Source organism: Brachyistius frenatus, unplaced genomic scaffold, assembly GCF_029030835.1.
Source record: "Brachyistius frenatus isolate BFR_SWC_R1_liver_20210118 unplaced genomic scaffold, ASM2903083v1 Contig_11, whole genome shotgun sequence".
NCBI lineage: Eukaryota > Metazoa > Chordata > Actinopteri > Embiotocidae > Brachyistius > Brachyistius frenatus.
In genome coordinates, this window is record NW_027210610.1 from 7,382,984 (window position 1) to 7,396,359 (window position 13,376).

Below are 13,376 nucleotides of genomic sequence, written 5' to 3' on the forward strand. Positions count from 1 at the left end.
ATTTTTCCTACATTGTATATGGAAATTTACACTAGTGAAATTATTCTGGTCAAAGTTGAGTCCTGACTCCTGTTGTATGCTCATTATTAGAAGACATGTTTTAAATACCAGGTAAATCAAACTCAGCTGCATTATACTGTTCTATCAGTAATTCATCAACTGTTTATACACCATTTACAGGACCTTGGGTTATCAGTTTAAAAACAAACTTAATTAACACTAGATATATGCTTACATAAAACATTATGATATAGCAGAAGAGGTGAGACCCTTTACTTAACTAAAGCAGTATGAAGTCACTTCACTGCCACCCTCACAGTAATGGAAGTAAAAGAGCTGATGAACTTTCAACAAAATATTTTAATAATAATTTTTTATTATATAGTAATAAATCACGTTTTTTTTTTGTGATATAAAGAATAGAAAAGCAGAAAATCCTCACATTTGAGAAGCTCAGTCCAGTTTGGCCTGTTTTTTTTTTTATTTTTTTTATTTTTTTAAATAAATATCTTGGATGGCTGATCAGCTGTTAGACATTTCATTGATTGACCTTCTTGTGAACGAATCGTTTCAGCCCAGACAGTCACAAACAACATTCGAGGCCCTTTTGCGTAAAAGATTTCAGACACTTTTATTATTGTACAAGTGATACCAGCATAATGAAAGTGATAATACCCATGAACATGAAAGACATTTTTTCTTACTGTATTTACAGAGAAGTGTCTTCACATCACACACAAAAAAAAAAAATGTTTCTACAAAATGAACAATTTGTAAATAACATAACATTAAATAAACTCCACCTACCTTTAGGTTTACAGCTGAATATGCATATGATGACCATCTCTGCACTGCATAGAATTTATACATATACTTTTCCTCATGAACAACGTGGGTATTTCCTAACAATAATACTGCTCTCATGATGCATATAGGCGGCCTGTAAATAAACATTAACAAGAACTAAGTCTTTGGCAGATGCAAATACATTCACTTGACAGATGAAGAAACCATCGTTCCAGCCTGATTCGAAGAAATGACTTGGCCCGAAACATGTGAGGGAGCTGAAGTTTGGAAGAAACATGTTTAAGGCATTTAGCTGAAATCCTCGCCCTGCTTTTCGATGTTATTGGAGTCGTCGCAATCATCGTATCAGAGTGAATCTGGACGCTTCTGTTATCAAACTAGACAAATGAGGATGATGGTCTGACTCGGGATGGCTGTTGTATCCTTTTTCTGTGGTTGAATGCCAAAGACTTAATCAACTTAAATAGAAATGTAAGCTGTGAGAACATAGTATAGTGCACGTCAAGGCAGTGACACGATGGAGCCTTGAATTACAGGATCAACTGTAAAACTGTAAGTGCCTGTTCAGATTGAGACTTATTTGACTTACAGCCAGTTTTCGTGAAGTAAAGCAAATATGCACATCATTTTTCTGCATAATAACGCTCCAGTGTTGCAAACCTCCAACATAGTGCAAAATGAACATAAAAAAACACAACGAGGTTTTGCCTGATGACCTCTCAAATCCTGACAAATCAGAAATAGTAAAACACTAGCCAAGCAGTCTGCAGTTTAGTCATTACGAATTATAAAAATGAAATAAAAAAATTATTTTAAGAATATATTTAATAGTTTCTTGAAATTTTTGCAAATAGCGGGCCATGGTGCTATATGGTCACGGCTCCCTCTATTTTCAAACTGAAGTTTCTTTATTTATTTCATTTTCATTTTTACATTTTGATTGTGTATCACAGAGAACATGTCCTAATCTTCTCATGGCATCAAAAGCGGTCTATTTTACTCATGCTGGATGTTTGGTCGGTGACTGTTCAAATGGATGAAAGCAACGGTAGCCTGCCACAGCCTGCTCGTGTTGCCGCTATTCTCCTCTGATCTCCATGCGCTGCCGTTTGAATCAAGTGGGAGACGAATGGGAAAAAGGGGAGGAAAAAAAAAAAGAGGCTGCTGCTACATTTTTGAGCTCCGGACAGTGTCCCTGCTGAGAGCCGTCAAGAAAAGGAATGTTCAGTATTGATCCGTGATGGGATGAAACTGTGACACTGCGAGAGGGGAGAATGACTTCTGGATACGTTAGTCTTTTTGTTTTTGTTTTTTTGATTTTGTTTTTTAAAACCACAAGTTTCATCATGTGTGAGTAGCGTCCTTTCAGTGATGTCGTCTTGGAGATTCTTTTTTTTGTTGTTTTTGTTTTTTTTGTTTTTTGGCTTTGTGTGTCCAAAAAAAAGCTGCGATGAGAGAGGACAGGAAGTCGTCTTAATTCCCCAAAAACGTTGAGTTTGTTATTGTGTGAGCCGGGAAACATTTTATGCGCAGTTGCTCAGTGTCCAGTGGACCATGCCGCTCACACCGGGGCAATATGGAGGCTGAGGCCATGGTCCTGTAGGTTGATTTGGTTTCCATGGTAACTAGTGACGGTCATAGGCAGTGGCAGCAGTGGGAGGGGCGGAGCCTCTCGATGCGGCACTATAATAATAAGGGGAACCTGAAAGTTAACAGAAGAACGAACCATTTGAAACAACATACACAGTTTTTTCTGCCATTTACCAAATTTATTGTCATCATTATAAGTAGCAGCAGTAGATTTCATTTGTTAAGCTGTCACGCATCACATCATTGACCATTTGCTAAGCACCCTGCTCCCTAGTTACTGTTGCTATTGTGCCAGTCGGGGTTTCCATACTGGTGCGGCACGTGATAAGAGTTTACAATGATGGTGATTTTAAAGAATTTTTTTAAACTATCCTTGATTTCAGAAATACACCAGCAAAAATGAAACTCTTGTTATCAGATTTCTCGCCAGCATATGTCTTGATATTATTTTAGCCAAGACATCAGAACCATGTCTTTGCTAAAAAAACAACAAAAAAAAAAAACAGCATCTCAAGCGGACTTCTTTAAGGTTTCCAGGTCGCTCGGTTTAAGACGTGAATCTTTTAAAGGTTATCTTCATAATGCATTTCATGGCTGCACACAATACTGTAGCCAAGTCTACGCGCAAAAAGCGTGAGCACACGCCTACGTTCCCCTGTTCAACCCTAACCTTCGCACCACTGCACCGCTAACCCACAGTTGCCCATGTAATATTAAGCAAATAAAGAGCTAGGGAACATCTCTTTCAGGTTTCCATTGTATGCTATATAGAGCTCCGAGACATTGGACCCTAAGAACACAGGACCCTTTGTCACGTTCCCATTATGTACCATATAAATCTGAGGAACTTAGGGGCCTGGGAACAAATTAAAGACTCCAAAAACAAGCCAGCATCCTCAACTGACGATCCATGTTGTGGAAAGCTATTTGTCACAGAATTATTGTTTTATAATGAAAAATATTGTTTTGCTGATTGTTGATCTTAAATACTTTTTTTTTTTTTTCCCCAAACATTTTCCCTTTTAAGATTACAAGAGAAAAATGCATTTGGGTTTGAGCTTTAACTGGTGTGTTTTACTGTGTTTTGTAATGTACATCCCCAAATCCAGGAGAGAGAGAAGAACAGAGCGACTAATGTTCGCCAAAACTCTGCTAACATCCGGGACCAGTGTTCTCACAGATGGTCGGGTAGTAGTGACAAGTACTTCTTTACACTTACTGGTTGGTAGTGACAATTAATTAATAGGGCAGATATAGACCTTGTTTATTCCTTTCCTCTTGCTTCGCCTGTCGTGTTTTTGATTTAGTAAAATTGAGAAAAAAAACACATCACTCTCCAAACTCTTAACACTACGAAAATTGCTCTTGTAAAGGCCCCATTCATACCTCTTCAAAAGGTTAAAAATCCTCAGCCCGCCCGTACGGTTACTTAGGCTACAATTAGATAATCTCTGTTCAGGGGAGGGATTTAGTAAATGGTCAATTAATTGTTCTCATCAAGTTTCTCACTCTTCTACTCACTTAGTAATGCTGGGTTGCTGAATCGCCAGGCTTCATTGTAGGTTGTGTACTGTGGATGACTGTAGGGGTTCCCCGAAAACTCACTCCCTGCAAAACAAAACAACAAATCAATTAGCATTTCAATGCATCAAACCATTACCCCCTTCACATGCAGTCATTTCTCGTCATTCAAAACAGGATGCAGTTTGAGGGTGGAAATGATAGTCATCGATGTGCGACCAGTCAAGCAAGTAATTTATTTCTTTTTCATTTCACTTAAGTTATGCAACACTGAACAATACAGGATGTGACACTGAAGGCGGCTTTCCCTGTCCCATTTATGGATATCTGCCCATTCTTCTTCCTCCAGTATATTCCAAACCAGTCTAATAAATACAGAGTGGTAATAAACAGTTTCATGCATACATTTTTGATATGCTGCTATAAATCCTGCTGCCTTTCTTGGGTGAATTTTAACGTCTCCAATCTGAAACCCTCTCTGCTCTGAGCTCTGGTGTTTCTTGCATCAGAATTACGTTGCAAGGGGAAGCAACTTGGAGCATGTCAGTGAGCACTGCTGTTGGTTCAACACGTTTCTTTCTTTTATGAGACAATAAAGGCGAGATTTTATATGAAGCTGCTGAGAAATGGCTTTGCTTTAACAGTGTTTTGTGCCTGCCACTAAATCTTAGCGGTTGTGTATAGGATGAATCCGTTGTAACGCGAAACCCACAAGCCATGGGATTAAGGTCCTCATCTTTTGCTTGGTGCCACATAAGAACAAATGGAAAGTAAAAGTATGTTTGACTTGACTCTTTTCCACCCACATGATTTAACAGTTTTATTAGCCAAAATCCAAAAGTAAATCTGGACTGCACCGCCACTGGGCGCTCCCACGTCCCCCTTTGGTTTTACAGGTAGCTGTTAAATTGACTCAACTGTTTGCAGAAGTATGTAAAAAAAAAAAAAAAAAATGCAAGTCAATGTCAACTAAACTGATAAAAGATTTGTCACTTTAATGACAGAAAATGAAAATTTCTATCTGTATCCAAATATATACAGTTAGAAAGCACCATGGGATATATCGGGCAAAGAAAAAAAAGAGTCTGATCTAGAGTTAATCCACAAAAAACACGCAACTATATGCAATCCATTCAGTTCCGTTGTGAAGTGTGTGCAGAGAAAAAGGAGATTGATATAAAAAAAAAAAAAATCTGAACATGAGAAACTGGAAGATTCCTCCACCGTGAAGAGGAAATATGCAGATGAGTAATTTGGGTGAATTTACCCTTTAAGAAATCCTCTAAAATCCTTTACAAAAACTTTTTGCTCCTTGTTTTATGACCTAATTTACCACCAAGTTCAATGAAATGTGTTTGCAACTTTCTTTTTAAGATTACCTGCTAACCACCAGACTAAAACAAATGGAAAGTAAATATAACCTCCCTGGCTGCGACGATAATGAAACATGTTATGGCAGCTCTTTATAATGGAGGAAAGGGGAACAGCCAGAGTCTGTGATGGGTTACGTGATTGGTGAATGATATGCTAACACAGCGCACACTCGACTGGCTTCCTCGTCCGTGTGGTTTAATCACATCAAAGCAAAATGCCGCCTGTGTTTTCCTGGAAACGTGTGCTGAAGTTGAAGAGGTGTTTCGCGCCCAGCGCCGAAACTGCATCTTTGCCCTGTTTATCCTGGCAGTGAAACACAAGCCTGACCGCATCCTCAGAGAGACAGTGATTTGAATATTTACCGGGCTCCCATGCCTCTTGCCTTTTGACCCTTAACTGTTTGCTGTGAACCTGAACTGCAGGTTAAGTAGAGGAGAGGAAAGGGATATGCTCTGGAGCGCAGAGGCTGGGGAGGCGCTGCTGGTGCTGTTTGCCGAGGCCGGTGAGAACGGCCACGTGGGGAGACAATGAGCCAATAAGGCCGAGAGGAAAGCAGGAAGGAAGCGAGAGCGACCGTCCTCTCCCCCGTTTCCGATCACTTATTCAGCTTGTCTAATCCAATCATACACACACACACACACACACACACACACACACACACACACACACACACACACACACACACACACACACACACACACACACACACACACACACACACACACACACACACACACACACGCGCTGCTAATATAAGGATGTGTGCACCTCTTACTCCGCGGGTCAATATTCGTTGCCTCTCTGCATAATTTGGCACTAAAGTCTCCTCTCTCTGCTCCTCAGCTCCTACACGTGTTCCTTTCGAGGGCGACACCACCTGTTAAATGGACCCTAATGGCGACACGAAGCAGCGACGGCGTCCCTCACTCACCAGGAACCATTCCAGCGAGCGTGGAGGTCGGGTAGCTGCCCTGGCCTGTGGGGGGAACGTGAGGGGGATACCCAGGTAAGGTTGTGTTGGCCATATCCCGACCTGCGGAGACAAAAGACAACAAGAAAAAGACCGTTCAAAGGTGCTACTGAGTTTGAATGAGTGACCTGGACACAAACCTTTTCTTAAGTTTAACAATGTTGTCACTTAAAGATGAATCCTAAAGCTGAAAGTGAACAACTACTCATTTCCCCAAAAAATGTCCATGGTGCCTTTTATTGTGATTCTAAATGAGAATAATAATTTAAAAAAAAAGAAGAAGCCAGATGTGAAGTGCTCCTTTAAGACTATATACATTTACATTAATAATATTAAAGTACTATTAGAAAATGTGCTTAAATATGAAAAGCCAAAGGAGCGTCTTCTTTGAGAGTGTTACTATACATTTATGACCTTATTGGCTCATTGTATCGCATACATGTGGTATTAGCATTATTTTAATTTTGTAGCAGCTGAGATAGGTGGGTTTTAGTTTACCCACCTAATATACTGTGAGGGTGTTAAATCAATAAAAAAAAAAAAGCTGGACTATTCCATAAACTGATCCCATGTTTTATATGTAAAATGAAAGCAGTGTAGTTAAAAGTATATATTTAGGTGTGCTTAGTAACTTTTCATATCTGCTTTTAGTTTCCCATTCTCAAAATACAACCCCAGCTCCTGCAATCACACAAAACATGAATATGACTTTTTACTGCGGACACGATGACTCATCACCACCACCACCACCACCGCAAGTCAGTCAAAAATTCCCCTGTTGTGGAAACCCGACATTTCGGAGTCCAACGCTTCTCATGACTGTGTCACGTAAACTTTTTACTCGACACCGGAAAGCATCAGTCAAGGGAACTAAAAACAAACTTGGAGGCAACTCAATTCTAGCCGCACGAGTACGTCTACTCATTAAACAGTTCAAACTTGTCTGAACACGGCAACCTTTTCTGGACCTCATGGAGCTCCTCTCCTCTCTTTGGTAAAGGCGGAGCACGCAGGCCCCTCTGCAGAGCGTCTGGCTGCAGATATTCAGCTCTGTAATTGAGAGTGACGGTTGGGCTGTCCTCGCCGGCCACAGGGACATTTGGACTGCGGCACGTAACCCCAATCTGCACAGCGGCTGGGGTAAGAGAGGCCCCTGCTATATTGTCAGCTGTGAGGGCCACTTTGACTCAAAGGGAAACTCATCTCCCAGTGGGTTTTTAATGAGGAACGAGTGAACGAAATTCAACGTAACACGGCAAGACAACAGTAGTCCATATTGTTGCGGTACACAGAAACAGAACAGCTCTCGGCTAACTGAAGGAAACGTGTTTTTTTTTTTAGGATTCTCCAAAATCGTTCAGCTTTTTTGTTGCTGTTGCAGTTTTACGTGAAATCATGACCAGGAGGGGGCTTCTTTACTTTACTTTTTATAGTGGAGCATTTGCTTGGAGAGCATTCTGTTTTTTAGTAGCCGTAGTAGTTTTGCATTGTTTAACGTCAGTGTAGACAAGTGCAAGTATTTTTCAGACAGTCCAAGATGTTTACTGGTAGAATAAACCTCCATTTTTAGTCTGCACAGAGTTCAGACCTCCAATTGTTTTGGATTTGTCATCCTGCAATGCACCTGAACTGTTTCAGTTTAAAGTGTCTGTGTCTCTGTTCCTCATTTTATCTCGCTAGGCTTTGCAAAGCAAAAAAACAATCTAACAATAAAACAAATCAGCAGAAATTATCCAAAAGATAATCTTCATGCTTCATACAGCAGCGAGAATACAACACTATATTTCTACACTCCACGCTTCAGCTACAAAACACATTTATCTTTGTAATTATGTGGGAAAACTGGACTGTGTTGCTAAAAAACATAACTAACAAAAGCTTAACACACAAGAAAACATGTATATGTTGACAATAAGAAATTCCAGTCTATGCGCGTGCCGTATTATGAGCAGCTTATTTGTTTAATTGAGGATGTGTGAATGAACCTTCTGGGTAATGGAGGGCCGGCTTCTGCAAGCTTGCTGACATGCAGTCTGGGTGAAAGCGGCTGGGCAATGAGAAGGATGGTGAATCTGGTGAAGAGGCAGGGTGGCAGGCCTGGAGGTCCTCGAGGCCGAGCGGTGTGCCAGGCCGGAAGAGGAGGAGGAAGTAGGGATCAATGGAAGCTTTCTTAATGTAAGGTGAGGATGGGTGGATGAAGGCCTTTTTTGTAAATAAAAATGAGAGCTGCAACAACTATGTCGTCATGTGACAAATTACAACTATAGTTACAAATTTGTAACTGATTTTATGTGCTTATAGTGTTTAATTTACTACTACTGTTCTTTAAACTGTTAAACTTTACTGTTAACTAAATCTAGTTTACAGTTATTACATACATATACACCTCCTATTACATACATATTACATGATCTAATAAAATACGATGCATTGCTATAGAACTACCCAACAGCAGATAAAGATTTAAAATGAGCTGCAGCCTGACCCGCTACAAAATCCTGCTTAGATATTAAACAAGTGTTGTAAATACAATAATTCACTATCAACAATATACTCCTCTGGAAAGGACCATTCTGTGTCATGGTGACCTTTTGATACTCATTTCATCCACAAGACTTTACGGATCTACTTTTTGACATAATTTGAATGCAGGACTTTCATCGTGCTTTTATTTTAATGCAAGGCTTCAACTTAATCAGAACTTTATGAAATACGTCACTGTTGTCATGGAGTCCTGAGAGGTAGGTTCAACTGAGGAGAAATTAAATCAAAGTTACCAAATAAACTGTAAAGCTATGAACTATTACAGAAAAGACAAATGGGAAATCTAAATAGAAGTGGATTCTCTCTTGAAATACGTGCTACATAAATTGTTTGTATTTCTGATCATGAATTGTCTTCTAAAGAAACGATTAAATCTTATGTCGAACAACTGTTCTCCATTGTTTGAAAATCTCAGCACTGATCGCTGTATTGTACGAGGCCCTGGTGAGAAATGTGTCTTTTAGTTAAAGCGCTGCAGACTCGAGGGCTGCGGAGTTAAAGAGCTTTACAGAGAAGAGTGAGGTCATGCTGGACCTTTCATTTATAATAAGAATTAGTTAGCCACAAGCCAGTGCACATAAGTCAAAGGGAGCCATGGGAGTACTGTAGGTGGGGGGTCCAGCAGGGATGAGGCCATTGTGTATGAGTGTGTGTGTGTGTGTGTGTGTGTGTGGACACTGGTAACTATTGTCCAACTGTCTCAGCAAACACTGGCCGTATCTTTTCTTCATTATTATTGCAGCAGCTACAGCTGACTCGCATGTTTAATACAAGTAAATAACTCTGTGCTTCAGAAGCTAATGAAGAGATAGAGTGACCTCAGGATCCCTGTCTTTACTATACAGACTTAATTCAATTGATATTCTTCAATATGTGGCAGTTAAATGCAATTTTCACCTGTAAAACTTAGGATGAAGTCACACGATCAGACCTTTTTTTTTCTTTTTCAGATTTGTCTCATATTTCACCGAAAGAACTAACAGTCTCGAGGCTGTAAACATGACCCTCACACCAATTCAGTTAAACTATACTTAGAAAAAGTCACATTTCTAGACTTGTATAACATAATTGAATGACTAAGAATGTGTACTTAATGCGGGTTGGTCAATTCATCAATATTAGCCCTGATACCGATCCAGTGCATCAGCTCAGAGGATCAATACTTTCAACTTAACTCTCATTGGAAACTGCAACCTTCACTCGAACCTTAAATAGCATCAACAAGACACGTTTTGGGGTGTTGTTTTGCTTTATGTTTGGAGTTGACAAGTAAAAGCAAAAGTTGTTATTTTGAGATTGCGATTTATGAAAACAAAGATCGGAGATGTGAGGAGTATGTTTTCTTAAAGTTAATAAATGCAGACATTGATCTATGCGTGTATGAGTGTTTTGTTGTCACAAACAGCCTGTTTTGAATCCTGTTTTTGTATATTCCAGGATGCAGTTGGCAGTGACTGCCAGCAGCTCCGTGACTGTTGCTTTATGTCCCCTTTAAAGCCCTCTTTCAGAGAGGCACCGATTCGGAGAACTCTCTGTACAGCAATGATAGCCTCATTAGCTGCTTCCTAGCCTTTGTTGTTTTTACAACAGAGATGTGTGTCCAGATTCTCATTAAAAGATGGGCTTCTTTATATTGTCTGCTTCGTCTGACAGTCCCCTTAGATTGAACGCCAGCAAATCAAGCTATTTATTTTTCCTCTGTCCTCCTTTTTCTTTCCCTGCGAAAATCAATTCAAAGATTTTTTTTTGGTTTGCTATTACAAAAGCCTGTTGATTTCTGTCTTAATTTGAGGAGTGGTCGCTGCTGAGCCAGGAATACAGTAGTTTTTTTGCTGTTGGCGTGCCTTAAAGATTGTTTGAATTTTGTGCAAATTTGAGACAACAACAAACAATATAAATAACGACATAAACTAATACAGGTAGATTTTTTTTTTTGGACGTGAACTACACGGAGGGACTGAAAACACACAAGAATAATACCGATACCAAAAAAGCTTTTTCCGTCAACACTTGATTCATGGAATTGATCTCGACCCACAACAATGTGGCAAGAAACATTATGCCGGGTTTTTACATTAGCATCAGCTCCGTTTCTTAAAACACAAACAGAAAAGCGGGGTGACCTTCTCTTTATTTGGCACGCGCACAAAGTCATTTGTGAATGACTCTTTTGCTTGCAAGAGTATTAAATTTAGCATGACAGGGACACCTTCATGTTTGCTACAACAACAACCAAAAATCTTTGACCTCCATTTTCTAGGCTATATGCAGAATGGGGGCAATTTATCACAAGCCAAAAAATCTCAGCACCCTAATTAATTACAACTAAGTAAAGAATGTTTGGAGAGCCAAATTGCTTTAATTCCCCAAACACCGGCTGAAAGTCATTCATTATCAAATGTGTGCTCAAAGGTTAGTTTGCTTTTGTGAAGACGAAATAAGCATTAATTTCGGAGCCCCCGTTTCTCCCCTGTGGGACGACACACGGGCGGTTTGTCACAAGGCCACACATCACTGGTGGCAGGTTCGCTGTCTGATCGTTGCTCGCTGCTCACTGGACAACGGCAGGTCTTGATACTTTCTCTGTGGTTCACCCTGAGAGCACTCACTCACCTTAATTGAATGCTAAGTGTGGGTCGTTGTGTTTGCTGGATCAAGTTTTGTTTATGAGGATAACAGGAAGGGATAAAGGAGTGCACAGAGGCAGCTGCTTGAGGAGGAGAGGTGTCATTGACGCAGCGGCTTTAAGCCTTCGGAGGCCTCCATTAACAGGCCCAGCAGGGAATATGTTTAAAGAGTCTTCGGTATGCAGCCGCTGAGTGGAGATGTGTAAAACTCCCACTGAATGCTCAAGGGAATCTGCTTAGCGCTCGAAGATGGCTCTCAAATCTGAAGCGCTATCGAGAAAACAGGTGGGCTCTGACTAATTTCAGGAAATACAGAAACTCTCTATAGAAATAGTGGACAATCGGCCGTATCGAGGCCATCTCTCCATTTATTTCTCAAAATACACAAAAAAGTTCAGAGCTCCTCCCTCTGCTATTCATAAATTCAGCCAACGGCTCACACTATTTGAATTTTAAGCAGTTTGAATGAACAAGAATAAGAAGCACTTGAGATGAAATCCATCTCTCAAAGGGAATTCAAAGAAATTACTTCCCATATCAACAATAGAAATTACCTCACAATGTGCAATTGTCCTATCCACATATTCATGGAACCCTTTGGTGTTTTTATGGGGTAAGAGGGACTATTTAGCAGGTAATACAGCATTAATGTGGAGTAGAGGGAAAGAAAAAAAGCTGTTTTAATGGAAGTGGCTTCTTGGCTCTGAATTTCGATGATGTGCACAATGCCCTTAAATCCCTTTCTTATTTGAGCCTGCTTTGCAGGTACTTTTGAGCCTTAATAGGATAAGTAGAGGACACAAAAGATTTCTATCTCTGAAGTCTTTCACTTCACTGAGAATCCCGATCTCTGGCAATGAGCACTTCATGAATCATTCATTTTTAATAGATTATGCAAATTCCAGGACATAAAATCAACAAGATCAATAACTGCAGGCGTTTTAATTGGCCCCTCGAAAAACATTTTAAGGATGTACATAATCTCCAGTTCTTTCCCCCGTAAAGACACAATTAATTTGAAATTGGATCTCGGCCTAAATACTGCAGATAATTTACTACTTTTTGCATGGCTTAAAATTCCTCTGGTGAGCTTATCGCTGGCAAGTAAACTGTAATACTCAGCCATTAGAGAGACCACACACCTGAATATCACCTATTATCCACACAGGCAGCCACTGAGGGAAAAACCAAGCAGAGGAGCCACTAACCAAATAGTAATTACCAAGTGGAAGTCAGAGCCATGTTTATCCCATTAGTTTGACCTCTGCCTCCAGTGACACAACAGAGAAGGGCATGGAAGAAACTTATTTACTCATAGAAAAAAAAAAAAAGAAGCAACTTTTCAGACGCAGACACACCACACACACACACACACACACACACACACTCATGCGCGCACATACGCACGCTGGAACACACTGCTATGCATACAATCCCATCTTTCTTCCCCTACATGTCTCTTTGCACCTGTAAAGCAAGTAAGGAGACCCCTTTTTCTGCAGGGACCATCTAAAATATCCCAGGTGCAAACAAAGCCGCCTGCAGAACCAGGCCTGCTTTCTACGGGGGCCTTCAGTGCACAAAGGACAAACACGCACCTTTCTTCTCAGGAGGCCTGCCTTACAGGGGAAATCTACCTCCCACATATTAATGAGAAAAGGGCCCTTTCTTTTCTCATAAGACTGCTTGGCTATCATTTGAGAAGGAGGGCTGCTGCAATTTTCAATCACCCTGTCCTCCCCTCCCCCCACGCAGAACTCGTTGCCTTTGATGGCTGCTGCATAATTATATGAATTTTAATAAAAGCTCTGTATATTAATCTCGGGGCCCCCGACAGTCATCGTAAACTTTCAGTAAACTTAACCTTCTTCTTGGTAATAACGCTGCAACAACGCAGCAATATTTCAATTAGCCAGGCAGTCATTAACAGTGACAAGGAGAGG

General features: G+C 40.3%; 1 protein-coding gene across 2 annotated transcripts in view; it reads right to left on the reverse strand.

The window, feature by feature from the left end:
* Nucleotides 1-610: 610 nt before the first annotated feature.
* The window catches only part of pax2b (paired box 2b), a 31,710-nt gene continuing 18,944 nt past the window's right edge, over nt 611-13,376 (reverse strand). Inside the window, exons 8-10 of one of the 2 annotated variants that reach the window (XM_069691902.1) lie at nt 6,224-6,325; nt 3,919-4,005; nt 611-2,490 (exon numbers count right to left, since the gene is read on the reverse strand). In XM_069691902.1, the coding sequence (XP_069548003.1) occupies nt 2,369-2,490; nt 3,919-4,005; nt 6,224-6,325 (311 nt within the window). In that variant the 3' untranslated portion in view covers nt 611-2,368. Of the gene's footprint in view, nt 2,510-3,918; nt 4,006-6,223; nt 6,326-13,376 lie in introns of both variants that reach the window. The other variant, XM_069691901.1, reaches the window with a different exon arrangement.